Raw genomic sequence first — 22,835 nt, forward strand, 5'->3', positions numbered from 1 at the left:
GCTTGTGGGCGACTTCTATGAAGCACCTGTTTCCTGATTTTAGCCTGGCCAAGCCATTGATCACTGTGGCAATTTGGGCAGGGGGTATTTGGATGGTGTCCATGAATCACAGCATGGAAGATTTCTCTGTTTCTTTAACTTTCAAACACATACATAGTTCTTAAAAAGTACATTCTGAGAATGTAGAAGTGGTCCACATATGATGGTTATGATATTTTTTAAGATTTTTTTTTTTTTTTTGGAAAGTCAGATAAACAGAGAGGAGAGACAGAGAAAGATTTTGCATCTGATAATTCACTATCCAAGTGACTGCAGTGGCCGAAGACGTGCGGATCCAAAGCCAGGAGTCAGAAGCTTTTTCCAGGTCTCCCATATGGGTGCAGAGTCCCAAGGCACTGGGCTGTCCTTGACTGCTTTCCCAGGCCACAAGCAGGGAACTGGATGAGAAGTGGTTCCGCTAGGACAATAACCAGCACCCATATGGAATCCTCGCAAGTGCAAAATAAGGACTTTAGCCACTTGGCTACCATGACGGTCCTGATGCTGCTGCTGATTAGTACACTGTGGTTTTACAAAGATGAGAAGCAGAAGATATTTACCACTGATACTTCTGGAATCTGTGATTTCCATCACAGAGACTGAATTACCTGTCTTTCAATCTTACTAGAGGCATTGACTATGCAGCCTTTTCTGTTTTGTCCTTCATGATAAGAAAACTCTTCGGAAGATTTTTAAGCAAGTGTTTTCCTAAATTCTAATTTAAGGATTTTAAGCACTGATCAGGAACCTTTTGAACAGTCTTTGGGGATATGCTTTCATAGATTAATCTGTGAAAATTATTGCAATGATAGGAAACAGGTAAATTATTAACTTTTTAATCTAATTGCAGGATTTCTTTCCCTCCTGTTGGGCTATTAAACAAGCAAATGGCCAGAGAGGGAAGCAGATGTTTAATTTGTATAACTTGAATCTTTTTGTTCTTCTTGATTCTCAATTCACCCTTACCTGTCTCCTGGCTCAAAAGGAAGGCTCCACTCCTAGTGGAGTGGAATTGCAAATTAACTGAAGCAACCACTTTGGGGAGTGGCTTTTGGGGTTTTCTCATTTATTTTTAGGATGTATAACAGATTTGGGAAGGGTCATTTTGTACATGATTTATTCTGTTTGAAATTCAGAACAGAGATTGGAATAAGAGATAGAGCTATTCAATTCAATGATTCACTGCCCAAATGGTCACAACAGTTGTGGTTGGGCCAGGCCTAAGCCAGGAGCTTAGAACTGTGTCTGGTTCTCATGCATGTTTGCAGGTGCCCAAGGACACGGGTCATCCTATGATTCTTTCCCAGGAACATCAGTAGGAATTCAATCAGAAGAGGAACAGTAGGACTCAAACCAGCTCCCATAAGAGATGCCAGTGTCACAGGCTGTAGCTTAATCTACATGGTTTTAGGTTAAACAAAAAGCCTGGATCTTGATTTCCTCAATACACCTTCTGAACATACTGTCTTCCTTTTTTTTTTTTTCCTGGTTTTCTTCTTTTTCTCCCCTCCATCTATTTTCTTCCAAATGGTTTGGCACTACTTCTGCCATTACATCTCCTATGGACCTCGTTCATGTAATTTGACTCTTCTGTTTGCTCAGGAAGACCAGAGAGAAGGTTTTCCTAAAAGAAGCATGGTTTACATTGCCAATGAATATGTATGGACACCTGGGATCCTGGACTGATAATCATGCAAATGATACTGTCACCTACGTGTACTCCTCTTCTTGAGCGGAGGTGGAAGGAGGCCCTCAGGGAGGCTTTCCAGTTCCTGCAGACTGTAGAATCCTTGCTTTGCATTCCAGTTCCCTCCTCCCCTTCTGACTTTGTAGCATCCCAGCTTTTTTCCTGTCCATTTCCACCGTCTCTTTTGGCTGAATCATCCTCACCATTCTCTTTCTTGCACAAATAGTTGGCTGGTTGGATTCATGAATAGGTGGAAACGTACATGTCTAACTACCCTACTTACTAGGACCATATACATGTTTCTTTTGATATTAACACTTCTGGATTGTGCAACTTCCGTAAAGTGAGCCAATATTATGGGGTAAATTGAAGTAAGAATTTGAGGTCACAATTCATGCTCAAAAGATTGGATGACTGAATGAATAAATCAGTGAAAATTGACATGTACAACTGATCTACTTGCTTAATCATTTTAAGATACAGTTTCATGGGCCTTATAATTTCCCATACCTCCATAACAAGTGCCCTTTCCCCAACTGAGTTCCCATATAATATTATTACTATAGTATACTTCTTCATAAACAGTCATATATCCGTCATTGTGGACATGGACAATGGCAGAGAATCTACATCCTATTTTCAAGATATATACTTAAGAGTTTCATTGGGAGTTCATATTTGATCTGGAAGCAGAGGTGCATACTGTACTGTGTGGGGAGCCATGCAGTTGGGTCAAATGGGATGGGTCTGCGATGAGCTCCACTCTTCGGTTAGCACTGCTATGAAGAGTTTCTGGCTGTGTGGCAAGACCCAGCAGAATGTCTCTGGTCACCTCATTGCTGCCTCATCCCATTGTGTGGACACTTAATAACCTCTCTGATGTTTCATAGAGTTCTCCTGAGGGTGTTGTTGTTGTTGTTGTTGTTGTTAATGTGAAATGATTCCTCTAGCTGGTATAACATCTCAAACTGATCAATCATGTTATGATAAAAACATCTTTAGTGACGTAAGGCAATGACACAGAGCTAAAAGCATTTACTATTGTACTATTTTAATAGTACTATTTTATAGTACTATTTTTAATAGTACAATTGAGCCCACAATGTCTCCAAACATCCTGTTATGTGCCCCCTTTTGTCCTGAACTTTGCCCTAATAAAAGTAAGGTTTTCCTTAAGAAATGGCTTGATAATATCTTAGAACAAATGGCAATCATGGAGGTACGAAAAGTTTGTTTACCATGTCCTTCAAACTGTTACAACACATGATATGATGCATTTTGGTTTCTCACCATAGAAAGCAGAAAGTATATGGGACATCTTCTAAAATGAAGTAAATGTGAGCCCTCTCCCCCCGCAAAAATGACTTAAAATCTCAACCTTATATTGACACCTGTATTTAGGGAAAGAAAAGAGTTTATAAAACTTCTACCTTATAATTGGCACTCATATTTAGGAAACGAAAACAGTTTATAAAAATAAAAGGACGTTTCTTGTAAAAGGCCCTCTGTTTCTAGAATGGCTGAATTGCCCTGATCCCTTTCATTGCCCTTTAACAAAAGAACAAAAACAATTGAATCAGCACTAGACAAAGGTGGTGGTAATTAATGCATGATCGATTATAAAATGTAATAAAGAATCTATGTTATATGCTTTTATAAATTCCTTTCATTTGTGATCTTTTCTTTTAACTCTGTACTCTTACTATTTTAAGCAATACTAGTTTGTGTTTAGTAAAAATTGTTTTTTGAATATAAGTAAACCAGGTGTCACTATGTAACCACATATGCTACCTACCATGGATCTCCTGGATTCTTTCATGTCACTTCAGGTTTGAATGAGTAATAGCTTGCAGAAAATATATATTTTTTTACATTTTATTATTATTATCATTTTATGATACAGTTCCATAGGCTCCTGGTATTTTCCTTAGCCAAGCCCCAATTCTCTCCCGCACAACCTAGTTCCTCTATACCATGACTAAGGTATACTTCTTCATACACACACATATGTACATCATTGAGGGCATAAACAATGGCAGAAAGTCCAACAACTTATTGTCGAGATAGAGTATACAGTTTCATTGTAAATCCATCTTTGTCTGGAAGTAGAAATGCATATTACATTGTATCCTCACATCTGGATGTTAGTCTCTTTTTCACAGTTACTGTACATCCCCTTGAATGAAAAGCCACAATACATAATCAATAATAGGAAGAAAAATAGAAATATTCAATGCCATGAAGTTAAATGACATGTTACTAGATATGACTGTCTCCATTACACGGCTACTATACATCCCTTAAATGAAAAGACACAATACAAAATCAATATCAGGAAGAAAAAGGAAATTAACAACACCATGAGGTTAAATAACATGCTAACGTGCAGCTGAAGAAAGGAAAACTCAAGAACCTTCTTGAAGAAAATGATGCCACTGTATGTTCTGTGAGTCATTGAATGATTTAATCAGAAGAAAGTGTTTTGAAGAGATGAAACTAACATCAGAAAAGACAAAATTCATTACATATAGTTTCCACTGATTTTTGTTGGTGAAATGTGTCTCTTTTAAACAATAAATAGATGGGCTTTGTTTTTTTTATCCAGTCTACTGGATCTATGACGTTTGATTGAGCTTAAGCCATTTATATTCAGGGTTAATATGCATGGATGGTACTTTGGTCCTGTCATTTTATCAATGGGTTGTTCATTGGTTTAGTCTTCTGTTGTCCTTTTACTGGAATGTTCTTCACATTTGCCTTTCTTTTTGGTAGGTGCAATCTCTCTTCTGTGTCAAGAGAACATCTTTAAGTTTCATTTGTAGTGCAGGCTTGGAAGAGACAAATTCTTTTAACTGTTCTTGACTGTGGAATAATTTTAATTCATTTTCAAAAACAAAAGAAAGTTTTGCTGGGCATGCTATCCTAGGCCGACATTTTTTTTTTTAATTTTAGAATCTGGAATATGTCACTCCATCCTCTTCTTGCCTGTAGAGCTTCCTGTGAGAGATCTCCTGTGAGTTTGATTGGCATTCCTTTATATGTCAATAGGTTTTTTTTTCATTTGCACATTGAAGGGTCTTTTCCTTATGTTCAATTGAAGAGAGCTTGAGGATCATGTGTCTTGGTGAAGATCGCATTTGATCAAGCATGTTTGGAGTTCTGTGCCCCTCCTGGACCTTGTTTCCCAATTCTTTCTCTATTTTAGGGATTTTCCCTTCTTATTTCACTAAATATATTTGTTTTTTTTTTTAAAGATTTATTTTTATTATTTTTTCATTGGAAAGGCGGATATACAGAGAGGAGAGACAGAGTGTAAGATCTTCCGTCCAATGATTCACTCCCCAAGTGAGCGCAACGGGCCGATACTATGCCCATCCAAAGCCAGGAGCCTCTTCCGGGTCTCCCACGCGGGTGCAGGGTCCCAAAGCTTTGGGCCGTCCTCTGCTGCTTTCCCGGGCCACAGGCAGGGAGCTGGAAGGGAATGGGGGCTGCCGGGATTAGAACCGGCGCCCATATGGGATCCCGGGCGTGCTAGGCGAGGACCTTAACCACTTGTGCCACCGCGCCAGGCCCCACTAAATATATTTGTAAAACCCAGTTTCTCTTTCTGCACCTTTTGGGACTCCCATAACTCTTATATTTGGCTTCTTCATAGTGCCTTTCAATTCTTGAATACTTTTTTTTTTTGAGATCCAGCTCTGCTTCCAGCTTTTTGCTTGCTTCTCCCTGATGACAGCAAATATCTTCCAATTCTGAGATTATTTCTTCTGCTTACTTCATTTTATTTTGGAGACTCTCCATTGTACTTTTAATTTGCTGTACTGTGTTCATAATTTCTGATACATCAGCCTTGATTTGTTTAATGGCTTCCTTAAATTCTTTTAATTTTTGCATGTGCTTCTCCTTGTTTATCAGAAGCCTTAAAATGAGTTTTATGAATTCTGTAGCTCCCATTTTCTTGATGTCTTCCTCAATTAACTCTGAGGTTGGCATAGGGTTTTGCTCTTTTGCAGGGGAGTTTTCGGTAATATTCATTATGCCTTTGTCTCTTCTTTTGCTCTTGGTCATTGTACTTCTGGCTAGCAGATTATTCTCCTTAGGGCAGGTTTCTAAGCTGTGAAACCCATGGGTCTATAATGCAATTTTACTTACTGCATTGGTACACAACTTTTTGCTTGCAATCAATAGTATCACTCCCTCTAGTGAGTTCCAGGTCTGGGTTCTTATGTTAGATTTCCACAGTGGTCTTCACAGCCCCAGCTCCTGGCTCACCACTCTCCACCTCCTGTGACACCATGCTGAGGCGGCACCGTTGTCTTTGCAACCTTTCTCCCACTTCTGGTTGGATCAGGTCCCAGGATTAGAGAGACACCAGGTGTCCTATATAGCTAGGTAGTTGGTGGTGCTGATCTTATTGGAACCTGTTGGATGTTAGGTCTGGGTGCTACACGGACCTATTTTGAATGGTATGATGCCACAGTCAGTATTATTTTCCTGCAGGACCAGTGCAATCCATGGAATTCGGTGAGTTCTCACGAGCTCAACACATGCGCAGTTCACTGATGTGCCCTGTAGTCCTAAAGCTTTTGCCACAGTGTACAGAATGGCACATGACATACCACCACTACTAGAGTTCTTGATCTGCTGGTTGTCAGGTTTGAGAGCTACCCAGACCTGTGTTGGGTGGAACCTATAGAATGCCACATTGATTCAGTTCATGGAGTCAGAAATGAATTCACTCCTAGCTCAGTGTATACTCAGTCCTTTCCCTTACCTTTTCCTTCTTAAGCAAAATGGCTCCTAATTAAGCTCTAGGGGGCTGACTGGGCTGTGAAATCCACCCTGTTCTCACACTGTCTGTCTGGGATCTGCAGCTCTGTCTCTGCTCCTGGTCAAATCAAACGGACCAGCAGTACAGTTCTTTGGGCTCATCTCCCAGGCTCCCAGTGAAAGTCCCTTCCCACCTGGTTGCTGGTGGAGTTCTGGTTCCTGGTGGAGGTCAGATTGCTGTTAGCTAAATGACACTGAATATCAGTCATTGCAACACCACACCATTGTGTCGGCTGCTTTCCTGTGTCTGTCAGTCTTCAGGTACCTCTTTGCTGTTTTTCTGTCCTTTGCCAATTTCCTGGAATGTGCCCTCTCTGCTTCATCCTGATTAAATGTTTCTCTGTCCATTTCAATGTGTCCTTACCCTATTCTGCCATCTTGATTCTTCGAAAATATTTTCTCTAAACTAAAGTAATAACAATGTTTTTTTTTGTAATGAAGTATAAATGAAACAATTGGATGTTGTGCCAAAGCTTGTGATTATTAATGCATAAATAAAGAAGCCAACTTTTCTGAGTTGTCCATTATGAGCTTCATGTTATCATCATCCATGCTTCCTCTGCCTCTCCTTCTTATTTTCTCTTCCTGTTTGTCTTGCCAATACACACATCCTTTGGAAGCTCTCGAGTCACTGGAGCAGGTCTCCAGCAGTACTGCATCCTCACATCTGGATATGATAATCTCTATTAGAGTTACTATACATCCCCTTAAATGAAAATTCATAGAAAAATTTAAAAAAAGGCAGAAAAATAGATTTATAATTTATAAACTTATACATTTCTCAAGAGGTTTTGATAGTTCAACAGTGTCGATTGAATTGTTGTCAATCCCGCCACTTCAATTCTGATGAAATCTCTCCAGAGTCCACTGGCTGCTATTTTCCACTTTAGAGTCTCCATCTGTCCAGATCTTCACTACCAACAATTTACTGGAGTTGTTGATCAATTTGCTCTGTCCTATATCCTCTGCCATGGTACCAGGCTTCCTCTGGAGGCTCCAATGTGCTGTCATAGCCTCCATATACATTTGGATATGCTGTCCTTTGCTTCATCTGTGCAACTGAGGAGGCTCAGCTCTGACACATGCACTTCATGGTCAGACTACAAGTCTCGCCATGGTAAAGGTACTGAGTCCAGTGTTTCAGTTGGTAGGCAATCACCTAAGAAACCTCATCTGAGAACAACAAGGAAAGCTTAGAAACAGACAGGAAACGGTCAGTGGGGATGCACTTATAACTCATTGGGTGGGACACAAAGATTAGTTACTCCTCACTGGTATTAAATATTTCTCTACACACCCCTCCTAAAACTGTTCACCTAAACTGTTGACATATGTCTTGTTAGAGTTATAGATTTAGACTGCCCAAAAACAGCCAGGTTCAGTAAAATCATGCTTCAACATTATAAATTGCTAAATGCTAAAATTAAAATAGACATGAGACACCTGAATAATGATCTATAGCCATTTTAAGGTGTATAGAACCCAGTTGTATATAAACTGATAATTAAAATGTCAATGTAGAAGTCACAGGATATGGTTCAGAACTTGGTTCTTTTTTTTTTTTCCTCTTTTAACATATTGGTTACTCAATAGCATGTCAATTAATTCCATAATGTTATAAATTGTTACTGGTGTAATGTCAAGGCTTTTAATTGATTGTGATGATACTCTGCCAATTCTACCTTCAGACCAGAGATGGTCTGCCCAAGAAACTGTTGAACTTATCTGGACAATAAGATGCTGGACTTTTTGCTTGGTAGATGCTTGCAATGAAAGAATCTCAACTGAATTTGAACTGTTGTAATGCAAGAAGGTGGAGGAATCCACCATGGGGGGGGGGGATCCAAGTGCCTATAAAACTGTGTCACATAATGCAATCAATTAAAAAAAAAAAAAGAAACCTCATCTGAGTCCATCTCAAAACTGATTTTCATGTGTGCTTGCCAACATGGTCCAGCACAGTCTGTCACCTAAATCGGCCTATGCACTCAATGGTAGTTGCAATTGCTGGGTGAGTTCTGTTTCCTGACCCGTGTTTCACACAACCTACTGGGTGTTGGAGCCCAGCCCAATCCTGCTTACCACAGACTCAGACTTCACCTAATCCCATGGGCACCAGTCTAATTGGAGTGACCCACAAAAACTGCACCAGGAGCACCCCTGCCCTGGTTCTCCCATGCTTGCCAGTATGTACAGCAGACTGGTCCAATCTTTCCCACATCTCATTTCGCTCTTGTACATGTTGATGGGCATTGAAGCCCAGTTAATTCCAGCCATCACCACTATCTAGTCCACACTGGTACCAGAGGGGGCCACCCTCTACCTAGCCATGCCTACACATGACAGAATTTGCTGATGCTGCAACAAAGCCCAACCCACCTACACCCACTCTGGCTTATGCATGTACCAGAAGATACAGTCAGACCAGCATGGCTTTTCAATGATCCACCTCAAATGTAAGCTGTAAGATTTTGTGGCTCTGCCTGACCTGGTCTTCCCAGTCCCAGCTCTCATGCTCACCTGTGGGAGTGGAGACCCAGTGGGGTAGCCCATGTAGCTTGCCACTGATTCTACCCCCACAATCCATGCGGTTTCACATGTGCTGCTTGGGTGCTGTTTTCCAGTCTGGCATGGTCCACCTCACCGTGACATTTGCCAGTGGGTGCTGTAGCTTGGCTGTGCCAGGTCCACCCAAATACCAACTCATGCTCTTGGGGGCTACAGCCTAGTCTAGCCCTGCCAGTCCCCAGTCCTGTACCAAAAGATAACTGAATGATAATGCACCCTGACTGAACCTGGCACACACTCCATCTGGCTCTTGAATTTGCCGGTGGGGGATATGAACTGACCCGGTCTGGCCTGGTCCCAACCTGCTGGTGGATACAGTATTTTGGTCTAGTCTGGGCTGCTCCTTATCTTAGTTCTTGCATTCATGTGAACTGGCTGTGTCCTGACAGAGGAGTTACCCAATCTCCTCCTTCAGGAACTCTCCAAATGCCAGATCTCAAGCACAACAGTGGGTCCATGGCAGGTCCTGCTTAGTCCACCTCCTGTTCCACAGGAACAGTGGCCTTTCCTGACAGGTCCTTGTCCCTTTCAGTTCTTGTCGTTTGGTGCTATAGCCCAACCAAGCTTGGTCCTCAGTCAGACACAGCTCATGCACGGATCACCAAAACAGACATAGCCTAACCTATAATACACCCACCTTGGTTCTTGGTTCTCGTGATCACCAGTCTGTGCTGGAGTCTAGCCCAGTCCAGCATATCCCATACACATCCCACACCCATGCAGAGGGATTCTGTAGCCATACCAGATCAGACTGCAGCCACCAGATTGACCCTTGTGCTCACCAATGGGAATCACCCTCTGGCTGGCACATCCCATTTGTTCTCCCACCTAGGCCTGTTCCTAGCCACAGATATGGCATGAGCCAGTGGTTGTTTTTACCTGGTCTGGCAAAGCCTCTCCTCTGTCTTAGCCTTTTTGTTCAGATGCTAAGCCTGGCCTGACCTAGCCAGCCTCCAAACCAAATTCTCACTGGTGGGTGCTGCAACCAGCCCCTGCTCAGTCTGCTCCCATCCTTGGCTCATGCAAACCAACAGGTGTGATATCTTGCCTTAGTATAACCTGCGCTGCAGCCTGGTTTCTGCACTTGTCAATGCCCAGAGATTTTCTTGGCCCTGCCCAGTCTAACTCCTTCGAAAACCAACTCAAGCACTTGCCAACTGATGGTGCTACCTTGCCCATCTTGTTCAACCCCTAGGTCTGGAACATGTGCTCACCAGTGGGAGCTATGCCCCTGCAGAGGAATTTCCCAGGTTACCCCTCTCAGCCCACTCCCAGACCCAGATCTCACATGCACTAGCAGGTGCTAGGCCCTTGCCCAGAATAGCCTGCCCCTCCATCTTGGCCTTTGTATGAGCTGGTGGATGTTTTAGCCTGGCCTGCCTACACCCTGTTTTAAGATGCACATGCAGATGCTGCAGCTTGGACAAGCCAAGACTATTCTCAAAACCAGTACCCGTGAGTGTTGGTAGGTTCCATGTTCACACCTAGTTCAACCCATCACCACCACCCCAACTCTTGAGCTAACTAACAGGACTTGTATTTCTATAGGGTTGGGACCACATTTCCCCTGCAGAATCTACCCAAGGTCCTGGTTCTCTCATGTGCTGGTTACTATCATGGCCCTGCCTAACATAACCTGTCACCTGTTCTAACAGTCAGGCACTGGAATCTAGCACTGCTAGACAGCTCCCCCACCCCCGACATAGCTTTCGTGTGGTATGGCATGTTGTGGTCAGTGATGCTCTGTGCTAACAAGCCCATCTCAGGACTTCCATGTTTGCTGGTGAATCAGTCTGACCCATACAGGTCTTCCAATCTCTCCCCTCCACAAACATCCAGGTTTTAATCCTCTCACTTACCTGTAAGTACAGTGGCCTTGTTTGGGGGTGTCCCTCAATATTCAATCCTCAGCTACACATACTCTGGCTTTATCCATGGATGTCCCTAAGTTATAATTCCTCACCATCAAGTCATCAACACTCTTTGGCTGGTGGCTAGTGGGTGGACACAGCACCAATTGGCAGTTTGACTGCCCAAGCCAAGATGGCCCCAGCAGCTTGGAAGCAGCCAGGCTAGGCCACGCCCAACTTACCCCAACCAACCAGAAGTGGTTCATGGGGTGAAGGGTCCCATTTGCATGTTTAGCCCTCCAGGCCCTCCAAGCCAGAGCCAACACAATCCCAGTCATTCTGAAGCAGCCAGGCTAGGATGTGCCCCTACCCTGACCAGCCAGAAGTGACTGTTGGGTGACAGTTCCGGTTTCTGTGCCCAAGCCTGCAAGCCCTCCAAGCCGGTGCCAAGTAGTCTTTATTAACAAAGCTTGGTAATTACAGTTCCCACTAGAAATAGCAAATCACAAGTCCATATGGAAACCCAATCAATCATAACCCCAAGAGGAACAAATGGTCATTACCCTCAAGTACATTAGTTAAGCTGAAGAACTAGATCCCAGCTTAAGCAATAATATAAGTTATCCAAAGAGACATGCAAACAAAAAAGCTGGACACACAAACTGCAGACATCCACCTTCCCCTGGCTTCACTGCCCCCATTCCATTACTGCTAGGCCTCATCTCTCCTGGAACTCCCAATAGTACACAAATTAGAAATACAAAGCATCTTAGCATTACTATCTTCATTGTCTTGCCAAAGTAGTGAGCAGAGGGTGAGGAACACAGACACACAGGAGCCATATTCAGGGGATCCTGTCCTCAAAGGTACTGGGGAAGAGTTGGAGTGCCAAAAGCAATGGAAGCACATGACCAAGAGAGCCAGCTTCAGTCTTATGAGGCATTACATCCATAGCTGGATCCCCTTCTCCCTGTGTGACCACCGTCCCTCACCTGTGTTCCTTGAGCTGGCTGCTTGACATATTTTACCATCAGGCACTGCCTGTCTTTCCTCTTTGACTTTCCATCCCATTCCCTCTCTTCATCTGCACCTGCAGCACTACAAATAACTCAAATAGCAGCACAGTGGTCTGCTGCACATTATCTGGATGCAGGCTTGCTCACCAGCTCTGGCTAGCACTGAGGATGGAGACACCATTGTGGAAAAGGGCTAAGACCACTTATCATCCAGAGCAGGATGTACACTACAGTTGCCCCTCCCAGTTGGGCCACAGTGGGGGTAAGAATTACAAGGTAAACTGAACTCAGTTCCTCCCCTAGGTTGCATGGGATGAAGAGTTAAGGGAGTAGGGGGATCAAGAGCAACTCACACCATCCAGTGCACCCAGTGTGCCTGAGATGGGCTCAGTCCCAGAGGCCAGCATGGGACAGACAATAGAGACTCCAATGACTCAGCAGCCATCTTTGCTGTCTCCTTATAGGGGTTTGAGGGAACCCCAAGCTCCTTCTGATTTGGGGGTGAGATGCTATGGAGCTTTCTATGCTGCCATAATCACATTCGATTTCTAGAACTCCAGTACAGAGGAACATGACTTTGGACAACCACATCATTAGTAAGGAAGGCCTCAGGGAATGTTCCAGGACACTGTTTTAATCCCCTCTCTGGATACTCTTCTATTTATCTTTGCAATAACCTTCTTTGCATTCCCTCTTGATGTTACCAGAAAAGCCAAGTGGGTTCTTTCCTCACCTTAATATAGAAATAAATAGCCAGGAAATGGTTGCAGACAGAAAAGTTTATTTGCGAATGGACCAGGTGAGTGGGCAAAGAAAGAAGGGCAAAGCACTCCTGAACAAAAGCCAGAAATATAGGTGTCTCTCAAAGCAAGAGAGGGAGAGACACCAAATGTTTGAGGAAGGGTCTTGGGCTTTTAAGCTTTCCCTGACCCCTCCATATTGGGCAAGAATCTATAGGTAAGATGTTCCTCGCTGGTGATCTCTTAACCAGTTACGAAATGAGTGGACAATGTTTGTGCCACCCACTTGGAAGTGTGGCCAACATTTCAGTAGGCTTGGACTGTCTCATGTGAGTATGTTTTCCAAGCCTAGTCTACAAGCACAACAGGCCATGCTAATGTAGAGCTCTCCCCACCCCTGCCCCCATCCTGCCCAGGACTACAGACATGGGAGAAATCCCCAGGTTTACTCCTCCAGCCTGGGTGTTCACCTCTACATCCCTGCACAGCCCTCTCAGCCAGCTGCCACTGGGGCCAAGCCCAAATCCCCAGACACCTATGAACATAACACTCATTTTGAAACAAAGTTAATAGGTGCCTGTGCCCACACAAAGGGGTTTTTTAAAGAGTTTTTAATTTTCTCTTTGAAATAGAAAGATCTTCCATCCACTGGATGACTCCCAAGTGCACTACACAGCTGGAGCTTAGCCAATCCAAGCTGAGGAGCCAGGATCTTCTTTCGGGTCTCCCACGTGCATACAGGTTACCAAGGAATTAGTCCATCCTACTCCCTGCTTTCCCAGGCCACAAACAGAGAGTAGGATGGGAAGTGGAGCAGCTGGGATATGAATCAGTGCTGCCCAGTGCGTGGTAGGTGAGGACTTTAGCCACTAGTCTACCGTGCTGGGCCTCACACATACAGGGAATTTAAACTTCTCTTGATACACACTATATTTACTTAAAGAAAAAAAGACATACAGTTATTTTATTTGAAAGGCAGAGGTACTAAGAAAGTAAGAGTCTGCTATCTCATGGTACTAATGGCCTCAAGCCAGGAGTTTCTTCTGGGTTTTGCAAGAGGACAGGGGCTGAGGCCCAAACATTTGAGCCATTCTCCATTGATTCTCCAGGTGCATTATCAGCAAGCTGGATTCAATGTGGAGCAACCAGGACCTGAATTGTTGCTCATGTGGGAGGCCAGTGCTACAGGTGGTATCTCGAAACTCCAGGTTCTAACACTGAACCCTGTATTCACTTTCTAACATATTCTTTTGGAATATATGTAAATGAATAATATAAATATTAAGCAATAGAGAAAAAGGGAGAGAATCCCTAAAAATGGAAAGTTAAGGAAAAAAACTGGGTACTGAGAGTCCAGATAAGTCTGAGCAACGGTGTGGTGTCTGGATCCCTCAGCCACATGACTGTGACTGGGGGTACCCATGTTGGCCCAGGCTTCCTGCTGGGGGTTCTAGCTCCCCATCAACCATAGCTGGGTGAGGCAAGGGTCCTGGGCTTGTGGGCAGCCAGAACACCGACCAGGGATGATTTTTTTTTTACCTGCTGGAAACTGTCTTGTGGCAGTGAGCTCTGGGGTCTTGAGGGTATGGAATCACTGCCTAGGAATATTCATGGATAAAGCCACTGCACATGTAGGTGAGGAATGAATCTTTAAGGACACCCAAAGTCAGGGACACTGTACTTTTAGGTAAGTGAGGGGACTGAGACCTGTTGGTTTGGAGGGGAGAGACATAAAAATCTGTACGGGTCAGGCTGATTCACCAACCCACATGGAAGTCCTGGGTTGGGCTTCTTGGCATGGAACATGGCTGATCACCACACACCAGTGCACATGCAAGGTATGGCTGGGGACCCCTCTAGCAGGGCTAGATCCCAATACCTGACAGTGAGTGTCAGATCGGGAGATGACTCACATTAGACTGGGACATGACACCAACCAGCATGCAAGAGAACCAGGTTTGGGGCTGGATTCTCTCAGGGTATGTGGACCAATCCAATGGAAATATAAATCTCACTGGTTAGCTTGAGAGTTAGGATGGTGATGGGCTGAGCAAGGTGTGACCATGTAACTCACCAATGCTCACCAGTGCTGGAACAGACAACAACCAGGGCAGGTCCAAGCTGCAGCACCTGCATGAACACACTGTAACAGGGTGTGGGGTGGGCTGAACCACAACTGCTCATACAAAGGCCGGGAAGCATGGTTCAAGCCATGCTGTGTAAGGGTCACGGACCCACTGACATGCATGAGATCTGGGTCTGGGAGTGGTCCAAATGGGGAAACCTGGGAAACTCTGCTCGTGAGTCATAGCTTTTGCTGATGAGCAAATGATCCAGACCTGGGTGTTGGGCAGACTGGGCATGGTAGCTCCATCTGTTGGCAAGTGTGTGAATTGGTTTTGGAAGGGGGCAGACTGGGTGGGGCCGAGCAAACCATAGCCCACTAGAAAGTGCAGAAACCAAGATGGAATGCAGGTCATGCCTGGGTGGGCTGCTTCACCTACTAATTTGCATGAGTCAGGGATGAGAGCAGACAGAGAAGGGCCAAGTTGCAGCATCTGAAGGCAAGGGACAGGACAGGGGAGGGGCTATGCCTAGCTGAGTTGAAACCACCACTGGCACATGTGAAATCCGTGGCTAGGATCGGACCTGGTTGGGGAGCTAAGAGAATGCCCTGGATGGGTTGTGGGTCACACCACAAGTGCACGTGGGAGTTTGAGTATCTGGGCAAACAGAGATTCTAAGGTGGACTATGTCAGCCAGTGGAATCTGGAGAGATTTTATCGTGATTGGAGTAGTAAGATTGGCAGCAATACAGAACTGTAGAACTACCAAAAACACCTGAGCATATCCTTGGAGCATGCCCCACGTAAGGGACAGTGTAATGTTTGGGAGACTGGGTGTGGCTTCTCCCCTTATCTCTTCCCCTCTCCCAGATACAGCAAGGAAAAAAAGAATGTGAAAACAATGGTCTCATCCACTTTCCTCTAGCCTTTGACCCTTTGCACCCTAATCAAATATGTAAAAATTATCAAAAATAAAATTTATACAGTTAAAAACAATCCTGTGTGCTGAATTGGTTGATGCACCCAATGGAAAGAAAATATTTCAGGTGACTAAAATATTTGTCTCTAAGGATAAAAAGATTTTAGAAAAATCGTCTAATTTTAACATTCATTGTAAACTGGTGTTATTCTGATTCCTATTTTTAAAGATTTATTTGTCTTATTGGAAAGGCAGATATACATAGAGGAGGAGAGACAGAGAGGAAGATCTTTCATCTGAGTGATTCATGTTTTATTACATTCAATATGTTACTGTTTTTATGAAAAGGGAGTAAATCATAATAGAGTCAAAATTTTTGGTGTTACAAAATACAAAGTCAAAGAAGATAAATAAAACTGTAACATGAAATTCCATCTAATTTCAGTACAAATTCAAGTTAAGAAAAAATACAAGTCACATTTAGTTCTAAGTACTGAAATGGTCTAACAACAACGAGTAACTTGGTAATATTCAGATAAGGGTCAGTAAATTAACATTTGTGTTTTCACAGAAATTGTAGGTTTCAGATCCAGGAGAGGAATTATATACACTGCAGAACAACTCACCACACAGTAAATAAGGAAGATTACTAAAGACTATGAGGATCATATCTTAGAACTCAGAGCCAATTTTAACAACCTCTCAGGGTATCCCATAGGATTGTCAGTTTGAGTCCCAGCTGATGCACTACTGTTGGAGTCCCATGCCCTTGGGAAATACGGAATGGTCATTCAGGCTGTTAGGTCTTGTATCCAAAGGGAAGACCTGCAAGAAGCTCCTGGCTCCTGGCTTTGGACCAGGACAGTTCCAGGTGGTGCACACATTTGGGAAGTGAACAGGTGAATGTAAGATCTTATTCTACCCTTCCTTCACCAAATTGTCAATGTACCTTTTACGTAACAAAATCTCATGAAAGCCTTTTCTTTCACTTTTTTATTTATTGATTTTGTGAAAGACAGAGTTGTTTGAATAGTAGAAGAATGATAACTGTATTTGATGAAGCATATTGTGTGTTAAAAATCCATAAATAGGGCCCGGAGGCATGGCCTAGCAGCTAAAGTCCTCGCTTTGAATGCCCCGGGATCCCATATGGGCACTGGTTCTAATCCAGGTAGCTCCACTTCTCATCCAGCTCCCTGCTTGTGGCCTGGAAAAGCAGTCAAGGATGGCTCAAAGCTTTGGGACCCTGCACCCATGTGGGAGACCCAGGAGAGGTTCCTGGTTCCCTGCTTCAGATCGGCACAGCAACGGCCATTGCAGTCACTTGGGGAATGAATCATCTGATGGAAGATCTTCCTCTCTGTCTCTCCTCCTCTCTGTATATCTGATTTTAAATAAAAACAATAAATAAATCTTTAAAAAATCCATAAATAAGAGTGAAAAAATTTTAAAGGGGAGCAAAGAAAAATCTTTTGGAACCAACTAGAACAAGTAATTATTCAGAACACTGGCAAACAGAAGGAAAGAGCATCAATTTGCTTGCCTTTCTTGAAGGTTCTGTCCCTCAGGGCAGACAATGAGATTAACCTCCTGGTAATTGTGAAGAAATAATAAGATTTGAACACTATCATTTTACAATCGATGGTCAGCAGCTGCTAAAGCAACTGGCTAGAGTGGATGAATCAGCTTGCAACCACCTGAACAATCACAGAGAACAGACATCCTGGGATCCTGGGCGTCCCCACCCAACATCTTCTACTTGCCAATAAAACATAACAAAACAAAACAAAACACAAGCTGCAAGTGACTGAATCTTGGGCCTAGCTCTAAACCAACCATTTGTGGGCAATGCAATAGAGAGATGCACAAAACTGTCAAAAGACATCCTGTGATGCCATCAGCATGTCTATAAACTACATAACATAAAAGGCATGATGGCTGTCCCGGGCAGCCCCTCTGCCTCCAGAAGCGCTGAGCCGTGGATACCGCCAGCTGTGGGATGTCTATCTGGGACAGCTGAGGACCTGAGGAGATGGCTGACACTTGGCAGGAATGCATGGATTATGCAGTGATGCTGGCCAGGCAGGCTGGAGAGGTAGTTTGTGAAGCTCTGGAAAATGAAATGAATGCTATGATTAAAAGTTCTCCTGCTGATTTGGTGATGGTTACTGACCAAAAAGTTGAGAAAATGCTTATTGCTTCTATAAAGGAAAAATACCCATCCCGCAGTTTCATTGGTGAGGAGTCCGTGGCAGCTGGGGAGAAGAGTGTTTTAACTGACAACCCCACGTGGATCATTGACCCTATTGATGGAACCACCAACTTTGTTCATAGGTTTCCTTTTGTACCTGTTTCGATTGGCTTTGTTGTAAATAAAAAGATGGAATTTGGAGTTGTGTACAGTTGGATAGAAGATAAGATGTATACTGGCAGAAAAGGAAAAGGTGCCTTTTGTAATGGCCAAAAGCTTCAGGTTTCACAACAGGAAGATATTACCAAATCACTCTTGGTGACTGAGCTGGGCTCTTCCAGAACACCAGAGACTATAAAAATCATTCTTTCTAATATGGAGAAACTTCTTTGCATTCCTGTTCATGGGATCTGGGGTGTTGGCACGGCAGCTGTTAATATGTGCCTCGTGGCAACTGGAGGAGCAGATGTGTATTACGAAATGGGGATTCACCGCTGGGACATGGCAGGAGCTGGCATCATTGTTATCAAAGCTGGTGGCATGCTCATGGATGTAACAGGAGGACCATTTGATTTGATGTCATGAGGAATAATTGCAGCAAGCACCAGAACATTAGCAGAAAGGATCTCCAAAGAAACACAGATCGTTCCTTTCCAGAGGAATGACGAGGACTAATGACAGTAACACACAGTCACAGCCACTTCCCCCCAGATTTGTTCATGCACTGAGGGACATCCGTTTCAGACGTGGGCTACTGATTTAAATTTTCTTTGGAATCCAGATTAAAAAATTGGCAATTGCTCCATAGACTAAGACTGGGATATATAAGAGTAGTACCCATGTTTGCTTCACTGTTTTAAAAAATGTTGCATGTTAAGAATGCACTTTAGGACAGATACAAAAGCAGTAAACAGTTCATGAGACAGCTGTAACACAAACTAAGCTAGTCAAAAGTGTGCATTGATATGTGTGTATTGGGTAGATGTGTTCTTCAGGAAAACATGAGCCTCAGAAATATTTATCTACAAGAACCCTCCATCAGAACATCTGCTTTTTGGAGACAGTTTTCCCTTTGGTTTATCAGGCCATCTTTAACTATGTGTAAAGATGTAACAGGGACACCCTTGCCATGAATCAATGTGCCCAGAGAACCTGGCATAGTAGCTGCCAGACTGTAGACAGACCAAAATTTACATTAGAAACGTGATAAGAATGGCGTGTCAAGTGATGGACTCAGCATTCTGTATGCTTCAGGTCCTAAAGTAACAATTTACCTAGTTTTCCTTTTTATATTTCACATTATCATCCATGCTGCCAGGTGGTATCACCAATTGTAGACATTTTTGTAATTAATACTTATTACTGTTTTCTAAATCATCTCATTATGGGCTGTTTGGATTCCCTTAAATGTCCAAACCCTTTGGTCGGAGAAAAAAACGTTGCCCAGAAGCACTTGCTCAGGTACCTGTTGTAATTAGGTGTGGCCTGACTTTTCCCAAGTTGAGTGCTCACCCTGCTGTGGTTGAGCTGGCAGATACATGGTGTGTTTTCTTGATCTTTTCTCATTTAACTTCCTTGCTGCTGGGTCCTATGAAGCCTTTAAGCATTTCCTCATAGTTCTTGGCCTATGAAACTCAAGAGGAAAATTGTACTGGTTCATAGACATTTCTAAAAGATTAATGCATTGTTTAGCTTTATCTCTTGACTTGTGAACAGATTATGAAATTCTGTTGTGGGTGTATGAGCCTTGCAATGAATAAGATGAAAAATGCCTCTTTGTAGTGTTCAAGATAGGGGGGTTATTTTATTGTTGCATATACTTAGTATGTTAAGTATATATGATACCAAGATGTAGGTGTTATAATAATGTCTGTACCTAAACTGTTGGTCACTTTTACTTTAAAAATCTTATACAGTATTCTAAGTTCAGGTTTTTTCTTTTCTTTTCTTTTCTTTTTTTTTTGCAGTTAAATCTGTTTTAATGTTATCATGAATAAAAGTTTAAATTGAAAAAAGAAAAAGGCATGACGGCTTGCAGAACTGCAGGTCCATGGAAGGACATAAGTTTAGTGTAATGTGTGGACCTTGCTTGGATCATCAAATACAACAATGCTACTATTATATCTAAACAATATAATTGTTTAACACTGCTCAAATATTTGATAATTTTAATGAAGCATTCATTTATTATTATTATTGTCAATTTATGATACAGTTGGCCTCTTAATAGTGTCTTTCAATTCTTGAATATATAAATTTATTTTTTGCTTGATCCAGCTTTGCTTCCAGCTTTTTGTTTGTTTCCCCCTGATGACAGGAAATATCTTCTAATTTTGAAAATCTTACTTCTGCCTCTTTCACTCTGTTTTGGAGACTCTCCAATCTCCACTGTACTTTTAGTATGCTCCACTGTATTCTTCCTTTCGAATGTATCAGCTTTCATTTGATTCATTTCCAGTGTGACATATTCCTTAAAGTCCTTGAACACCTGCTTCATGTGCTTCTCATTATGGATAAGAAGCTTTATAACAAGTGTTTTGAATTCTGTAGCTCCCATTTTATCAATGTCTTCCTCAGTTTACTCTGAGGTTGGCCTAGAGTTTTGTTGCTTTGCAGGGGAGTGTTCAGGAATATGCATTGTGCCTCTGTCTCTTCTTTAGCTCTTGGTCATTGTCCTTCTGGTTAGCAGATTCTTCTCCTTGGGGCAGGTTTCCAAGCTGTGTCACACACAGGTCTAGAGTTTGATTTTATTTATTGCAGTTGATACATGGCTCTTTGTTTACAATCGCTTGTGCCGCTTCCTCTAGCGAGTTCCAGGTCTGGGTTCTTATGTTAGATTTCCACCTGATCTCTATAGCCCCATTCCAGACTCAGTAGTTTCCACCTCCTGTGATACCTTGCTGAGGCTGCACCATTGTACAATCCTGCACCTGCTTTGAGCAGGTCCCAGGATTAGGGAGATTACCAAGTGTCCTATATAGCTAGGTAGTTGATGGTGCTGGTCTTGCCAGAACCTGTGGGCCATTAGGTCTGAGCTTCACACAAACATATTTTGACCAGTACTATGCCAAATTCAGTATTATCTTCCTGTAGGACCAGTGCAGTGTACAGAACTGAGTCGCTCCCAACTCAGCTCATATGTTGTCCCTGCAGTCTTGAAGCCTTTATCACACCTTACAAAATTGCATCTGATATGTCACTACTAGTGTTCTGCTGGCTGTCAGTTCTCTCTGGGGTTGAACCTGTAGGATGCCACACTGTTGCAGTTCACTGAATCTGAAATGAGTTCACTCTCAGTCAGGGCATGTGCAGTACTGTCCCATAGCCTTTGTTTCCTTAAAATGGTGCAAATTTGACCATAGTAAGTGGACTAGGCTGTGAAACCCAACCTATTCCCACACTCCCCTTGGACCCGCCGCTTTGTGTTTGCTTCTGGCCAAATCAAGCAGACCAGTAGGATAGGCAGTTCTCTGTCTGTGTTCACCTCCGGGGCTCCTGGAGAACATCCTACCCATGTGGTTGCTGGTGGAGTTCTGGCTGCAGGTAGAATTAATGTCACTGTTCGCTGAATGCTGCTGCAGTTTTAGTCACTGCAACACCACACCATTGTGTCCACTGCTTCTGTGTGTCTGTCATTCTCCAGGTACCCCTCTGCTGTCATTCTACCCTCTCCTAGTTCCTGAATTGTGCCTTTTCTGCTTCACACTGGGTAATGTTTCTCCATCTGTTTAAATATGTCCTCACTCTGTTTGGCTAACTTGATTCTCTCTCATGCTTACTATTCTAATACTGGGCATTTAGCCAGGGCAAGTTCATGGCAAAAGCTTTCCTTAACTCCTTCCCTGTCCAAAAGGATTCCAAGAAAGTAACTCTGGTCTTAGAAATACTGAACCAATTCTTATTCCCACCATCAAGGGCAAGCTCATCAAGCTCATGTTCCTTGTTATTCCTATACCTAACTCTTGCAAAGATCACCCTGTGTTCTGCCAAAACACTTTGCCTGCAGAACTGGATCATAAAATTTAAAAAGTAAAAAATAAGTTACAAAAATAAAAGCATATGTTACCACCATATATTCCCAACTTGCTCATGTTGGAGATTTCCAGATCTGAATCCAAACCGGGGGGTGAGGGGATGAAAAGAAAAAGTAAAACAAAGAAAAAGAAAGAAAGAATAGAGAAGAGAAAGAAGAGAAGAGAAGAGAAGAGAAGAGAAGAGAAGAGAAGAGAAGAGAAGAGAAAAAAAAGTCAGAAACAGGAAGAAAGGAAGGAAAGAATGAAGAAAGAAAACCTATGCTCTGATTTTCTGTTAAGGAATCCAGCATATTTGCTGTTCTACCTTTGGTCAGCAAGTGATGTTAACTCTACACACTGACCTCACTGTGGAGTCAGTGCCTTGAATGCTTCACTAGCCACCTTTTCCCACATTCTGAAGGAGCTCTTCCTCTGCCCAAGAAGCGTACCTTGTAGCAAGTACTGTCTGATGAATAGCTTGTTATGTTGAGCTAAACGTTGCTTGAAAGAACTGCATCTGTACAAACAGGTGTGTTTCATTTCAACAGTAATCCAGACTTTAAAGGGATTGGCTTTTTGGGAAGAGGGAGGAGAGAGGCAACAGGAAGCACGAATGACCACATGAACCTCTATCAGAGGCCATTGTTATAACACTGGGCTTACCAGCACAACTATAACCCTGTTAGCTATGCTGCTACAGTGTTGCAATTTACCAGGCTGGTGAGATCATTAGAGACAAATAATGCCACTTCATCTGCTTTGTCATTTAAAGGCAACCTATCAAGGTCCAAGTGTCACACACAAACTGCAAACAGACTTCTAACACCCAGACTGTCAGCCACATGGTCAAGCCATAATCAAGTGAAAAACCCTCCCATCCCCTCATGCAAAGAACCATAGGTTGTGAGTGTAGGAT

At 43.0% G+C, this 22,835-nt stretch overlaps 1 protein-coding gene across 1 annotated transcript; it reads left to right on the forward strand.

The window, feature by feature from the left end:
• Positions 1–17,696: 17,696 nt before the first annotated feature.
• On the forward strand, positions 17,697–18,491 carry LOC121154596 (inositol monophosphatase 1-like). Its single transcript, XM_040977630.1, has one exon. It carries the CDS (start codon positions 17,748–17,750, stop codon positions 18,489–18,491), a length of 744 nt encoding a protein of 247 aa, XP_040833564.1. The 5' UTR covers positions 17,697–17,747.
• Positions 18,492–22,835: the final 4,344 nt, after the last annotated feature.

Source organism: Ochotona curzoniae, unplaced genomic scaffold (assembly GCF_017591425.1).
Source record: "Ochotona curzoniae isolate NIBS_2020 unplaced genomic scaffold, NIBS_Ocur_1.0 contig_2754, whole genome shotgun sequence".
Classification (NCBI taxonomy): domain Eukaryota; kingdom Metazoa; phylum Chordata; class Mammalia; order Lagomorpha; family Ochotonidae; genus Ochotona; species Ochotona curzoniae.